This window comes from Convolutriloba macropyga, chromosome 7 (genome assembly GCF_964194025.1).
Source record: "Convolutriloba macropyga chromosome 7, txConMacr16.3, whole genome shotgun sequence".
In the NCBI taxonomy this organism is placed as follows: Eukaryota; Metazoa; Xenacoelomorpha; order Acoela; family Convolutidae; genus Convolutriloba; species Convolutriloba macropyga.
Genome location: NC_134474.1, coordinates 10892754 through 10908536, shown reverse-complemented (window position 1 = coordinate 10908536; position 15783 = coordinate 10892754). Strand labels below are relative to the sequence as shown.

Genomic DNA, 15783 nt, shown 5'->3' with positions numbered 1-15783 from the left:
TTAGATTCGGAAATTTAGCTCAAATAAAAAACTAGTCCTTATATGATCCATGAGTGGATTGAGAAAACCATTAAGAAAAGAATCTGATCCGAAAAATCGAAAAAACCGTAATAATCAAAGTGAAACTGCCTCATGTGAACAAAAAACCATAATAATAGCCGCTATCGCTTCATGGCTATTAATAATAATTAATTGTGGTTTTTGCGTAGTCGCAGCGGAACAGCATTAAGCCACAGCAGCCTGTTTTCAGCTCCTCTTTTTCTTATTATTGCCCACATTTCAGACAGCATATTTTCATGAGCAGCATTGCTCTTTTTGGCGACTTTGCCCACTTTTTTGCGTCTGAAACTTTCACGTGGTACCATCATTGCAGCTAAAACTGGTCAGGCTATGGTCAACCTGAAGCTATGGTTAAGTAATAGCTCATCCTCACACACAGCTTCACGGAGGCAGGGGATTGAACTCTCAATCCTTGGCATATTAATCACCCACCTTACCTCTTGGCTATCAACCCATTAGTTGGCATAAAAATACTTTTTTTCTCCCCGCCCAATTGGTATTATCAAAGTAGCAGGGTATTATGTAGAAACAAAGAATTCTCAATTGATGACAGGGTTCCGAAACCAACATATTCCACATCAAACCTGGTTAGCTCTGTCAATAGGCGCATGCATTTGATGTCGACCTCCACCAGGTTGCATATTCCTGCCATAATTCATCGGTGATGCTGAGCTGTGAGGCACGTGAGTCATCGATACCAGCTGTTGTTGTTGTTGTTGAATGGATTCCACGTTCACTTGCTGCTGTTGAGAGTAATTTGGAATGCCAATCTGTTCCCCTACTCGCATCTCATTCCTTTGAACATTATTTAGCAGTTGGAAGGATATAGAACATAGCCGGCATATTGCCGGAATAGCTGCGAAAGAATTAGACTTAGGTGCCACATAATAGAGATAGAAACAGATACAGATATAAGTCGAAAAAGATATCAACGCTGGTTTTACGATGTAAAAAACATGTAGCAATAAATTAATAAGGCTTGTTAGAAATCACTCCGAAGAAGATTTTTCGTTATGTGACCTTATTACACTTACAACTTCCGTTGACCTTAAACTAATTCAAATTAAACTTAAGTTTTAAAGCGCAAAAGTCTGAGCGAGGTAAGTCACGTATGATCAAAATGTAATAACGCAAATGACCTAAAACTTTTGCTATAGAGAGTAAGAAATGACGTCACGCGGGCAAAAATCGTTAGTGGGAGGAAGAAGTCATTCAGAACATTTTACTTTTTAAGTTCTGCTGTGTGAACTAATGAAAATAGAAAAAGGAGCGTCAGACGACGAAACAGAAAAACATAGCCGGACAAGTCCTGACCTACATTTCACAGAATTTTCATTGACTAAAAATTAGACCTAAAACGACTAGGAATGGGCTCGAAAAACAACCTTGAAAAAAATCGATCAAAAAATTGATAAATAAAAACCGATGTCAAACTCTCCGCAAGTGAACAAAAAACCAGTAGTGAGATTTTTGTTCAAACACCATTTTCTCACTCAAATAGACAATTAGAATAAAAAAGTCTCACCACAAAACCACCCAATTTTCACTCCACTTCCTGCTTTGGCGTGACAGAAATCACTAATTCAATTGACTTCAAAAATCATCAAATCTGTGAACAGATCTTACAACACAGCAGGAAGAATTCTGGAAACGACACAAGTCATATCCCCTTGAGGGAATTGCTTTTCAAATGGCTGATATCTTGTTGCAGAACGCATCAGTGCAGAGAAAGCGACAATTTTAGGTCAAAAAAAGAAAATTTTGCCAAAAAGAATTAACATGAAAATTAGGCAAATTCTATTTACTTTTCCAATAGAACAAGTACAAATGAAAAACGAAAACGTTGTTTCATGGAACGAAAACTATTAATCTATACACAAAACATAAGCCAAGCGTTAATGATCTTGTAAAACATCTATTTTTGAAGAGAGGGAAAAAATGAAAAGAAAAACTTTTTAAAACTTCTCATTTCTATTTTTTGTCTTATTTTATAGAAAGAGATAACCTTTAGCAAAAGAAAATTGTATGCTTTGTAATTAACAGAGCCTAAATGTATGAAAAACAAAACTATGGACCAATAGCAAAAATAGACTAAAAATCACCAAAAAGTTGAAAAATCCTCTAAATTAGCGTTAAATCCCCCTCATTTACAAAAACAAAGGCATCAAAACAGACTAGATAGTACTTTTGTGTTTATAGTAACTTGTTAGACGACTTAAAAAAAACTAAAACCAGAAAAAAACAGCAGCAAATAGGCACATGAGCAAAAAAATTACTCGATTACCGGAATTTTTTCACACCTACATTTCTCACTCGTTCAAAAGAAGGTATGAACAAAATAAGAACTCTCTATTTGCTCCACTCTTCAAAATTCACTCCCTGAACTTCCGGTTTCGTTGCTCGCTCACTTATTAAAAAAAACCAAAAAACCATAACGCCTCCACGAGTCGTCAAAAAATACAGCACCCCAATACAGTTCAAATTCTTTGAATTGTGTAAAACCAGGAACACCGCAAGATAACTCCGCTCAGCTTACAGCTTCGCAGCTAAAATAAACAAAACATCCGACTAAAGTCGGATAAATTGTTCACTAGACCACGCCACAAAAACTGCCCTTCAAACCATGATTTTATGCCTTCTGAGCAGCTTTGGTGAATTGAGCACTTAGAGTCTTTATTCTGACGTACGAGTTAACAAGAAAAAAATATTAACTCGAACAAAAAACCAGCTGAGTTTCATTCAATAGTTATTAATCTTTTTATATTTTGGCTTTCCGAAACTTGATGTGACAGAAAAATTTTCCTTTAAAAATCAATGCACAACTATTCATCCAAACAACTATTATCTGTTTGTTGATTTTCTGGTACTATTCACGAAATTAAACAAAATTGGTGGTAAAAAAGGCTTTCGCGAAAAAGATTAAACACATCGGTAAACTGTGAGCTGAATTTTCATTTCAAAACATTCAACAGAAAAAAATGTCATTTCAATTCGGTTGTCTTTTGAAGTACGGCTACAAAAATTTCAAAATTCATAAATTCTTGCTATCGTGCAAAAATCTTATATTTTAACGCATTTTTTCTATCACTCTATTTTGAAAATGTTCATTTCACGCACAGCCGCTAACAGCTGTGCTTTCATTAAGCCAAAGCATTAGTTTTCCAGGTACACTTGCTCCATGGCATAAACATTACTGGAAACAATACAAAGCAAAAACATCACTGGAAACGATACATGGCAAAAAACATTACCCTCGAGTTCCGTTGGTAAATGTAAAATACCTTAAAAATGACAGTTTCCAATCCACCATAAAACTCTGGCTAATTTTCACCGTAACCACAAAGGGACACAACAAGCTAAACCACTGATAATTATGAAATCAATTAACGGCTAATTCTTTTAATGAGAAATATGCAATTAGCAAAAACAAAACTGACTAACTTCAGGCGAATTTCTCTCAAACGATTAGCGAGCGGTTGGCTTCAACAGTCGCTAGGTACGGTTTAGGTAGACTAGCTTTAGCTTAACCACTGGTGGGGATGAAGTGGGGGGGGGTGAAGGGGGTCAAACTCTAAGAAATCCCCTTCACACCATAAATCTACGTCTCAAAAACTGTTTAGTTGAATTGCATACCTAATGTATAGTGAGAACAGAGACTTTAAGAGCCTTTAATGTCCCCTCCGGGACACAAGACTATTATAAATGCCACAAACTTTGTTCGAGAGCAATTAATACAACCTTCGAAATAATGGAAAAAGAAAATGAAAACACAGCGGAATAAAATCCCACAAACTACAGCTAAGCGACTGAACAGATGTTGACTTTGACAGTAGCTAGCCTAGCCCTGTGGAGGCCTGCATTAGTTCGCTAGGATAAAATTAGAATGGGGTAAAGTGGGGGAGGGGATACCGGTTCATCCAAACACCCAGAAATCAACCTTCAAATCATTGACCTCTGCCTCCGTAAGCAGTGCCCAGCTTCAGTGAATCGTACACGTAGCGTTACCTTACGTTTCAAGATCTGCACAGGAACCTAATGCTGTTGTGCTTTACAAGTTAATCACACTCTTGGGGACAAAAACTGCACTTGAAGAGACAAATTGGACCCAAATAATTGCTTCAAACTTTGTTTGACAGCAGTTAAACATTTTCAACAAAAACTTGTTTTAGGTGACTCACAGACTTCTTAATGATTGGGAAAGCAAAACTTAAACTGCTTGCAAGAGATTTACAAAAACTTTAAAACTTCTGAATTTCGAAAAAAAAACTAAATGCATCTATAAAAACTCTTTGATACAGAGAATTTTTTTTCAATACCTTGTAATAGACAGCTACACTTCAGTTCGCGTTCCTTTTTAAACAAAAATGAAATAAGGTCAATCAGCAATAACTTAATGGTCTCAAATTCTTCTCGATTTATCCCTGAAAAAAAGTCGAAAACTTGCTATTGAGTATATTATGGTCATGCTTTTCTAACTCACAGATCTTACTCAATATATATTGATTGTTCTAAGTTGACTGCCAAAGAACATCAGATCATATAATTTCCCCTCCGGTGGGGTCGCAACAAATAGACAAAAAGTGCAAAAATAACATCCAGGGGGTAGCTTGCAACAACCATGCATTAACCTTGTATCAAAGTTCTGGGGTTCTGTGTTTCCTCCTCCTCCTCCTCCTGTACCCCCTCCAGTCGAGTTTTGTCTGATGTTGAGGGTGGAAAAATCACTCGTGATGAAGTTAGACGAACTCATCCACCTTTCTATATTAACTAATCTAGCTATAATACATTACAAGCACACCATTAATCACTTGACATCATTAACTATCTGAAACAGGAAATAAAAATGAAAACATCATTAATTCTATATCTCGTTATAACTGACTAAGAAACTAGCTAGCAGTTAAGCAAGCACAGTTTTCAAAAATGCTATAATGAAGCTAGAAAATTGAGATGAAACTTTCAGCCGTGGGCCAGAAACTTTGATTAATATGTGAACCGTAGTTGGGAATACTGATATAGAGATAATATGAAAGGTTGCTAAGAGGCTGAAAATAGTACAAAATTCAGCACTATACACATTATTGCCATTCTTCATTAACAAATCCCTGCGATATACATCATCTCAGTCAACTAATAAAATAAACTAGGTTAGTTAAAAACCATCTAAACCATTTGACAATCTCACTCACACTGTTTAATAAATATTAGGGGATCTTTTTTGTTCAGCCCTTCAAATTATAGGTTGCAGATTACGTATGACACACATAGAAAAACTTGCTGTTTCTGCGCATTAAGTAGTAAAAACACGAATCAAGAGTCGACGAGAATATTTTACACGATTCAGGGGGTGGGAGGTGGGGAACTGAAAAATAATAAAACTTTTTTTAAGATATCTTTTGTTAATTCTTATTCCAGCTCAACGGTTGTATTATAGGATTATATTCAATTCACATTTACCTACAATACCTCAACGTATCAATTTTTTCACATTGAATTGCTACTTAGCATATAATTTACAAAAATTGGTCGAATAACAGTGGGTGGAGGGGGGTTGACGTAAAAGGTCCCTACATCTACAGATATTCCCTGTCACTTGAGATATGGCAGAAAGGACTAGTGACAGTTCCAAAAATGAGAAGCAGTCGCTGAAGGTTCCCTCTCAGAAAGCGAGTGTGAGTGCCACCACTGAGCTGACGACATCATGTTAGTCATTTCATTTTTCATACATTGAACCCATTTTGACTCCGGTAGGTCTTAGAAAGTCGGCTGAGGAGGTCAGCTCAGCAAACGACCACCCACAATACTTGAAGAAATATTGAAATAGAATCTTGAAAAGTAACCCTGGAACTACGAATGTCGATTATCTATCTACCAAAGCCGAGAAATTGGGATCTACTCTCAGGTTCGAAAAAAAACTATTTTCACTCAAGAATAGTACACGAAACCGTTAAGTAAGGGGGTGGGGGTGGTACGCATGTTAAGATCAGCTATCTACTACATAACAGTTAGAAAAATTAAAATTTTTCGAACAAAAAAGGTCGAAATATTATCTCTACTCTCCCACTGTATCTACTAAATAACGGTCTCATGTACAACTGGCAGGTGAATATCTCATTTTTAGGGGCTTGTTGCATCTCTGATAAAGCTCAATTAAAAAGTTATTGACGCACGAAAAGGAACCTGTCTTTATAGAAGATTTTCATTGAAAATTTTTTACTTTTCAAAAATGTTTCATGCGTGCTTTTGAGACACTTTTTAGGATACTTTTAGATTTACTGATGATAGCTAATGGGCCAAAAATACTGTAAATTCATGCTAAAACTGAATTCCCTTATAAAAGAAACTTTTCGGGAAAAGTTTGTCAATTATTTTTACAAAAAAAAAAAACAAAATTTCAGCAACCAGTGGCAGCGCAGCCAGTTCCCTGGGCCTCCCAGTCGGCGAGTCTTCAAAAATTGTCGGATCTGATCAAGACGTCAAGTCAAGTGTGATCAAGAAGCGATTCCTAGGTTAGAGAATTTGAATGATTTACTTCGAAGGTAACACTATTTACAACGACGTCAAAAACATGGTCTTTTTTGCAATATACCCCCCTCCCAAGCTTAGTTGACATATAAACTACAGCCCACCTTACCGTAAATTTACCATAATGTTATGGAGATATATTTTTGTGGGGGCTATAAATTAAAAGCCCCACAAAATTTGAATTTATTCCAAACTTCACCAAAAGATGGCCCTTTCCTGTTTTAGAACCCCAATTTAGTGGGGTTAGAACTTAATAGACCTCCCAATTACTGTAATTATACTAGAATGGGAACCATTTTTCGGGAGCAAGACAAGAAATTTCACTGACAAATTATGCAAATGATAATTACAGATTAAGTAAGTATGTTATGTTAAGTAAGTATTTAAAAAACAAATGCTAACTGCTCTGTGACGAGACACTGATGAGTGTATTGCATATGTCTCAAACAAATTACCTGGCAATTTACTCAATTTAAACGTGTCCGGACAAAACAGTCCCAGACAAAACAGTCCCAGACAAAACAGTCCCAAATTGCAAAATATTCCCAGACAAAACAGTCCCAGACAAAATAGTCCCAAGAAACCAGACAAAACAGTCCCAGACAAAATAGTCCCAAATAAAATGTACCTAATGCCATTATACCCAATGTACTTTGAAATGTTCGTTCAATAATCCGACAACAAATTAGCAGTCGCTATTACCCGTATGTTTTAACATACTTAATGGCCATGGCCATGCCTCAGCGGCCCGTGGGACTTGATATGAAACTATCACAACCGAACATGGGATTAAATTATCCGCTTGTTAAATCATACGTGTGAGAGCTATAATAATGGCCTTGGGACTATTTTGTCTGGGACTGTTTTGTCTGGTTTCTTGGGACTATTTTGTCTGGGACTGTTTTGTCTGGGAATATTTTGCTATTTGGGACTGTTTTGTCCGGGACTGTTTTGTCTGGGACTGTTTTGTCTGTTCACCCAATTTAAAAATACCCAATTTCATAATACCCATTTAATTCCTTTTAAGCCTCCGTTCAATACTCTGATTACCAATTAGCAGTACGGCAAATTGGTTATCTTTGAATTGGGTATTTTGTACCGCCAACTGTAAAATCTATATAGTTCAACCTCCACATTATTCCGATCAAATATCAAAAATCTTGCCATCAAAAAATGCAGACATGAGATATTTGTTATCGGCTCGGTCGGACGCCAATACTTAGTATGTAACCGCATTTCGCAGCTATTACCAGCACCGTTATAAGTAATTGATTGAGTTCAGATATCACCTCGAGAAATCTGATAATAATAATTAAATAAAAGTGGTTTCTGCGTAATGGCAGCGGAACAGCATTAGGCCTACAGTAGCCTGGTTTCAGCTGCCCTTCTTCTTATTATTCCCCACAATTGTCTGATCTCTTCATAAGCAGCATAGCTCTTTTTTTTTGGTGACTATAGCCACTTTTTTTGCGTCTGAAACTTTCACGTGGTACCATCATTGCAGCCAAAATTGGTCAGGCTATGGTTAACCTGAAGCTATGGTTAAGTAACAGCTCATTCTCACACAGAGAGCTTCACGGAGGCAGGGGATTGAACTCTCAATCATTGGTGTGTGAACCACACACCTTACCTCTCGGCTATCACGCCACTAACATTTTATCGGGAGCTGAAACTATAAAACTGGAACTTATATATCAAAACGACTCTTTTCATGCTACAGGTCTGAAGATGCCAGAGAAGGAAGAAACAGAGGAGCTATCGGAGGAAGATTTTGAAAAGGAGCGACTTGAGGTTCTCAACTTAAGAGCCAAAGTCTACTCTGGTCTCATACTGTTCATTGCACTCATCGCTATGATTATTATGCAAGCAACCATATTCATCGACTTGCTCAGTTTGAAAGGCGATACAGAAATGTAAGTTCATGTTTCTGTGGACAACACGCATAAACTTATACCCGGGTATAATATCTCCTGGGATTGGGGTGATTCCAGAATTACTTTAAACCTTTGCAGGTTCTTGAATAAGAACTGGGTTTCAAAGCAATTATTGATAATAGCATAAGTAACAAGGAGGCTCGGTAATGTGCGTTGAACACAATGTTCGACCCGAGCTCATCTCCATTTTTGACTTTATTGTCAACCAAATTTAGAGATGTACAAAAATGGACATTTGAGTTACACATCCAAACTACTAAAGGAATTACATAATCCCGAGTCGCATTAGAGCACTAGCAAGATCTTCCATTAATAAGACTACGAGAAAAACAAGCAACAAAATAACCAAAAACAAAAAATATTATTTAGGGCAAAACCTCAATATCTGAATTTAAAAGCACCTAGTAACAAAGTCAAAATACCGCTTTAATTTAACAAATTCACTTTTTAATTAAATACAAAGAAGTTGGGACTTGTGCGTGATCAAAATAGATATCCAGTCGATAAAAAGGAGCACAAATCCGTCAGTTTCATTTAAAAATAATTTCAAAAGCGAAAAAAAAAAACAATTTGCTTTCAACTAAGAAGTTCTTGATACATAAACTAAAAAGTCCCTGAGAAACCAACAGGACAAGTCTGCAGTTGGACTATGCTATGGAACCGGACTAAAGATGCAGAAATACTAAAACTACAAACAAGAAAACAAAACATTGAAGCCATTAAAATCATCAGCTATTTTCTTAAAAATTTGATATTATCTCAATGATTTATATTATTTCAGTTAAAATTAATTTATTATGTTCACTTGGGTCTCTTGTGATTATCTGTTATTAACGCAAAAATGCTAAAAGACATGAAAAAGAACACAAAAATGCTAAAAAGACATGAAAAAGAACACAAAAATGACCACTCACAAATTTTTAGGAAAACGCATATTATGGAAAAAAAATCATTTATGAAATGATATCAACAGACAAATTAAAATTCGGATTACAAGAAGATGGAATCTCTCAATGATGGGAATAAGTTACAAGTTGACAAAAAGAACAACAAATGGGAAAACTTAAAATTAGAACTCTTGAAAACAAATCATATCAAAAACTTTGAAACTATTAGCAAGCAACTGACTCCATTGAATATGTTAATTCACTCCTCAATAGGAAACAATTGAGACCTTTCATTATTTGGAAAAAATTTTACGACTATATAAAGAATTAAAACAGACGAAGACAACTAATTCAAAAAAATATGCGAGAGAAAAATTTCGAAGCCAATAATCAAAACAAAATTTCACTGAAAGATTAAAAAAAGCACGAAAATTTTGAGAAGACTCGAAGTATCAAACACATTAAAAGAATCAGCCTTCAACGGAAATAAATTCACAATTTGTACCCCGATGGGACGCCAATGAGGTCTCTCATTAAGTAAAACAATCTGCAATCAGTCACCAAAAGAATTATGACAATGAGAACGACAAGAAGTACAGACGAAAACCAAAATTTAAGGTCCGAGAAGAAAGTGTTGAAGCCATTAAAAACAAAAGCTATTTTCTCGAAACTTTGCACATGTTCAAGTGAAGGTCTTCTCAACGCCAATGTTAAGTGACAGTGCCACAATAAAATGATGAGATTTCAAAAAGAACCAAATTTATAAACAAACATCCAAAAATGAAAAAATTGAAAATTCGTACCAGTCGTGAAACCAATAGTTGAAAGACAAAACAACTAACCAGTTTAGACCTGGTTGCAGTAGAAAAATAGTAGTTTTGTGATTAGTGGGACTGAACTACAAGTAAGATTAAAATCAGTTAAAACATTTTCCAAAAAATTATTTTTGAAGTCTTAAGAGCCATTACATTTCCACTGAGAGCACAAATAGGTTCATTTATTGCTCCTTTTGCAGCCAATAACACAATTATTCAAGGAGACTGCCATATAACTACAAAAAACATTTAACAATGATGAAACTCAAATATAATGAAACATAAAAAATAATGAAACATAAATGAAACTCAAAATTCAATAAAAAAAAAAACGAAAACCGTTTCAAAGTAAAAAAAGAGCGATTCCTTGAAAACAAATTGTTTGATCGTTGGGCCTCATTCGACTGCAAATGAGGTTTGTCACCGATGGAGGCTGGGCAGGAAAAGTGACCAGTCTCTAATTGACATTAAAAAAACAGACAATTACGACAAGAATAAAAAACAGCGCTCAAATGGAATTCGAACTTTTGTGATATTAAATTTCCCGGAGAGACTACAATTAGTCTTTTTATTTCCTTTCGTCCATTAGGAACCCAAAATTCTGTCATTTTTAGCGTAAAACCTAATTTTTAAGTAAGATTCTGATAGAAAATATCTTAATTTGCGTCAAATATCAAACTAAACATCGACATCTCGAAAAACGAATTCAAAAAAATTAATTTGGAATTCTAAGCTTGAAGATTTTTTTTAATGATATCACTCACATTTCTCTACGATGAATATATCGATCGGCCAAAATTGACTGAATAAAAAAACATATTTGAGCATATAGTTCCACAAGTGGGGTCGGAACAATATAAATTATTTAAAAAATCAACCTCAAGAGTAACAATTTAGAATAGTTAGCAGGACGAAAATTCAGCTTTATTGTGAACTGAAGGAACAAGCTTCTTTTAATGGGTTAGAAAATGGTTACTGGTGGGTGGGTGGTTCCTTCTACAATGTTTCAACTTGAATTATATTTCAAAATATATTCAGTTTCCCCGATTTTCCAATAACTTTTTACAAAATCGTTCTTGTTAGTTCTCTAGGCGTTTGCAGTCAAAATCCCCATCTATCACTCCGCTCAATAAACGACGTAATTTGAGGTATTCCGTTAAGATTTTTGATAATCCGGTTATTTTGCTTAAAATCCGGTTTATTTTCGTCAAGGGTATTATTTAAGCATTTTTCTCAAATTTTTGAAAACTATAACTGATTTCGAATTTCTCGAGCATTTCACGCGTCAATTCGGAACGGTAAAACAAACTGTTGCTGTTTCTGGGATGCCAAAAACAATTGATTGTAAAAAAGATCAAACAGACCAAATCAAACATTCATAGACCAAATCAAACATTCATAAAAGACCAAATCAAACATTCATAACTTGACGACATGGAAACCGAATCACCCATTCGGGCGAGTTGACTTTGAGGTTAACCTACGCTGACAATGAACTGGCGGGGCCAAAGAAGTAACAGAAGCTTTGTTAAACTTTTCGGTCTCAAAATCTGGCCGACCACTAATTTGGCCTCCTTCGGCGACAGAGGCGGATTTTCAAGCTGGAATTGTCAAGGCAAGTGTGAAAAAAACTGGGAATTGACAGCAGCTCAACGACAGCTTACAATCTTCAAGGACACGCACTGATAGGGAGTAAAAATCTAACAATAGAGAAGAGTTTAGCTATGCATGTGGCGGAACATTACAGTACTTGGAGAGAACGGCTTCTTTAAAGCGCTTTAAAAATCGATTGCATTTAGCAAACATATTAAACTGAAGATCAACCAACACACTATCGAAATGTTCACAATCACAGACGGAAACGTTTCGAAAAATGAATAGTTTTCACCAAGAAGTTGTGAATCGGAAAATCTAAAACATAGCTGGCAGATTGCCAGAAAATAGCCGCAATAGATTCGTAGATCGGCAGTCTAAAAAAAACAGTGAAAAAGACAGACCAAAAAAATTCGTCTTTTCATTGAAGGCTGATCTGTTATATTTTGATTAAAAATCTGTATAAGTTATTGCTGCCTCTATTAGCTGATCTGAAATAACCTTCATTTAGAGTGACACACACCCATTTGACCTTATCTCTGAATTAAAGTAAATAAAAGTCAATTTCAAAGTGAGGAAGTCATTTTTGAGAGTGAGGTAAGTCAAGTGTGACCAAAAATTTAATCACGCGCATGAACAAAAGAACTCGCTCCACTAAGAGCGAAAAATGACGTCACACATGCAATTCAGTTGAAATTGCATGAACGAATGAACAAAAAGTGGCTGTGACGTCATATGGTCGTAACAAAAATCATGACGACGAAATAAAAAAAACCAAGAGAAGGCCAATAATAGCCCCAGCTATCGCTGTGCGGCTATTAATAAAGGAATCCCAATATGGCAGTAAAGATGAAACCAACTTTATTGTATTTTAAAGTCACTCTTCATACGGGGGGTGGGGACACGGAATAACAATTGTGTCATCAAAAACGAACCTGAGTACAAAAACAGACATTTGGGAACCTTTATCAAACCCTTTAAAAATCAACATTTTACAAAAAAGCACGCTAAGACTGCGGCCAACAAGAGCCAAAGCAACAATTAACAGCCACAAAATCAAAGACTCCATGAACCAGGATAGTTTTCACTGAATTAAAACAGAGGGTACCGATTAATGATTGGGTACCGACTGCACTAACTGAAGCAAATAAAATACCTATTTACAAGTTTTTCAAAAACCGGTTTTCAGAAAAAAAATGATTAGCTTTTTCTAAATGCAAATAACCAAAGACAGAAACCAGGGACAAACATTCAATTGCAATACCGGTCTCGAAATTTCTAGCCTGTTGATTATCTAAAACTTACACAATTTCAGACTGTGGGATATGACTTGGACAGCATATTTCAGACCCATAAATGCGTATCCGTAAATACTCAATTCTCTTCTTTTATCAGTTAATAAATCGCATTTGCATTTCATCAATTCAAGAATATCATCCCCTGGGCAAACATGGGATCGTTTAAAAGATTCCAAAATTGATTTATGGAAATTTCTAAAATAAAGAGGCATACTTCAGAGCTAAACAGATGACGCGATTAGCTGCACAGAGTATCAAAAGACCTCATGAAAATTCCAAAAAAAAACATTAAAAAAAGCGGGAAACACAATATAAATCTCCACTATCCTTGACAATGTAAAAAGTACCTATCTGAATCCTAAAACTGATGAAATGTTTTTAGATTGGACAGTCGCATAGCAGAAATCAGCCAAGACATCGGAACCTACAGACTTGGTAAATACCTCACCTTCGCTGTCAACATTCAGTTGAAGCGTGTCTCTATTTCTGACTTTCGTCCTTTTCAGGGATATCACTTGAAGCAGAAAACTTTAAAGGTAACATTTGAACTCTATTGTAACCAAAGCTTAGGTCGTCCCCGTTGAATTCGTCTGCCCATCAAAAGAATATTGTGAATTTCGTGCACCACGATAATTTAATCAAATTCAAATGATTTTTCTCCGAGATCAAAATTTCGAATTTTTCCTCTTACTTGTAAATTAGACTCAGTGGCTGCTTTCAACGTTTTTGTTCAATCATTTTGTTCAACGAGTCAAACGTTGAGGTGAATGAATTCGCCGATTCAAGTCATTTGGCATTTTAGATTTTCTTTCCTTCTTGATGTACTCTTGCCACATATTTCGCCATAGCGGGTTTGGATTTGACCAAAAACCTGTGACATAGGACGATCTTTGATTGTTATGAAATTTTGAGAATCAGATTGTTGTGATTGTCGCTTAGTAAGTGGTTTTCATTGTTTTAAAGATGGTCGCGTTTTTTGCGATGAGATCTCGGGATCATTGGACCTCGACTTCCGCAGATGCTACGTTCTCCGTTCGCACACTAGCAAGAAAACTCCAGAAGAACAGAAAGAGGCATGCAATAATGAAGGTCTGAAACAGTTTTACCCTAAATCAAATGCTGAAGTGAACAACATTTTCGACATACTGGATCCAGAACACAGCGGACAAACTTTTTTCGCGGGATTTGTAAGAAATGGCGGGCAATTCGTAACTCTGGAGGAAGAAATATCACATTCAATCTTGGGCATAAGAGCTACAGGAACAGCACAATCGGGCAATGGAGCTTTATGCATGAGACAGGAGGGTACTCTCAGAGTGATCACTGAGGTTTATGGATGTGACACGGGGAATAAAAAGTATTACATCTGTCATCTAGACATTTAATTACATTTGAGATCTATTCTGCTTTCTCTCGCCCCTCCTCGGTGCGGTATATAAACTCTAAATACCAATAATGCGTTGTCACATGGGTGGTATAAAATATGCATACTTACTTGTAAAGCGTAAACAGAATAGATGCGTCATATAACAAAAAGAATTCGATGATTAGACTCAAAATTGATTAAACCCTATTATGCTACCAATTATAGAAAAAAATTTTACCACTTTAATTTTGCTATAAATAACTTTCATTTTGCTATTAAATACTCCGTTGCTGTTATATTCTCCAACTTTCCCAGCAAAAACTTTTCTTAAATAAAAATTGATCCAGAAATCCTTTTCAGATTTTTACATCCAAATTTATTTAAGCCTGGACCTATGTTTTGTGAAAAAGAATTCCATGAATATCGTATTAGCAATACCGCATAAATGGATTCCCCAAACTGTAACTTGATTGCTTTTCTTCAACAATATCAAATCCCGTCAATTAGGAGAAAGCCGATCCACTTCTACGTTAGTCGGTCAACTCGGGGGTGGCTAGTCAACTACTACATGCACGCATAAATTCCGTAAGAAGTCAAACGTCAAAGCATAATGAATCAAAAAGGACGCTGAAGAAGGAAGGAGAAAAGGTATAAATTCTGACAGCAGTCAGACGTCAAAGTAAAATAAACAGAAATATCGCTGCAGAAGCAATGAGAAAAAGAAAGATCCCCGCTTAACTCGGTTAACTCGGTGGCAACAAGTCAACTCCTATATACATGTATAAAATATGACAGTAGTCGAACGTAAAAGCATGAAAAATAAAAAAGATAGCTTCAGTAGGAATGAGAAAGGGCATACAAGATGTTTAAAGTATATACAAGATAAGGACATACAATATGTGAATAACTTATAGTGCGAATTAAAATAACAAACTCTCTTCGGCACATCTGGCTCCAATCGAAGCCTTGACAGCGAGACGCCGGTCCACTGAGCGTGCGTTACGAAGGCAGAGTTTGGAGCTACGCTAATTTGTCCTTATGTATTTTATCATATCAGAAAAGAATCCCTTTTTGTCTCACTTGTTCTTGCCGCCAACCCCTGTTCGGCCTTCGGCGCCGACGAGCTAATTCCCCCCAGTGCAAGGGAAGTCAAGGGTCAGGAGCAGGCCTTCTCGACTTCAATTACTCTTCATCCATTCCTCAATTTTTGGATAAAGCGTGATACTATTACCAAACGGGTATCAATTCAAAGCAACTATTATCACATGGAAAAACGGTTACACAACTAAAACATACCCGGCAGAT

At 36.1% G+C, this 15783-nt stretch overlaps 2 protein-coding genes across 3 annotated transcripts in view; one reads left to right on the top strand and one right to left on the bottom strand.

The window, feature by feature from the left end:
* The window catches only part of LOC142342599 (steroid hormone receptor ERR2-like), a 36031-nt gene extending 31125 nt beyond the window's left edge, over window positions 1-4906 (bottom strand). Inside the window, exons 1-2 of the mRNA XM_075393988.1 lie at window positions 4689-4906; window positions 645-855 (exon numbers count right to left, since the gene is read on the bottom strand). Of these exons, the coding sequence (XP_075250103.1) occupies window positions 645-855; window positions 4689-4810 (333 nt within the window). The 5' untranslated portion in view covers window positions 4811-4906. The remainder of the gene's footprint in view (window positions 1-644; window positions 856-4688) is intronic.
* A 131-nt stretch (window positions 4907-5037) lies between these two features.
* Window positions 5038-14828, top strand: LOC142342598 (uncharacterized). Of its 2 annotated transcripts, none has more exons than XM_075393985.1 (7): window positions 5038-5207; window positions 5640-5763; window positions 6459-6569; window positions 8306-8498; window positions 13495-13547; window positions 13619-13648; window positions 14076-14828. In XM_075393985.1, exons 2-7 carry the CDS (start codon window positions 5661-5663, stop codon window positions 14495-14497), a joined length of 912 nt encoding a protein of 303 aa, XP_075250100.1. In that variant the 5' UTR covers window positions 5038-5207; window positions 5640-5660; the 3' UTR covers window positions 14498-14828. The 2 variants fall into 2 exon arrangements, with proteins under 2 accessions (XP_075250100.1, XP_075250101.1); XM_075393986.1 differs by having other exon boundaries at window positions 5624-5763.
* The last annotated feature ends 955 nt before the right edge of the window (window positions 14829-15783 follow it).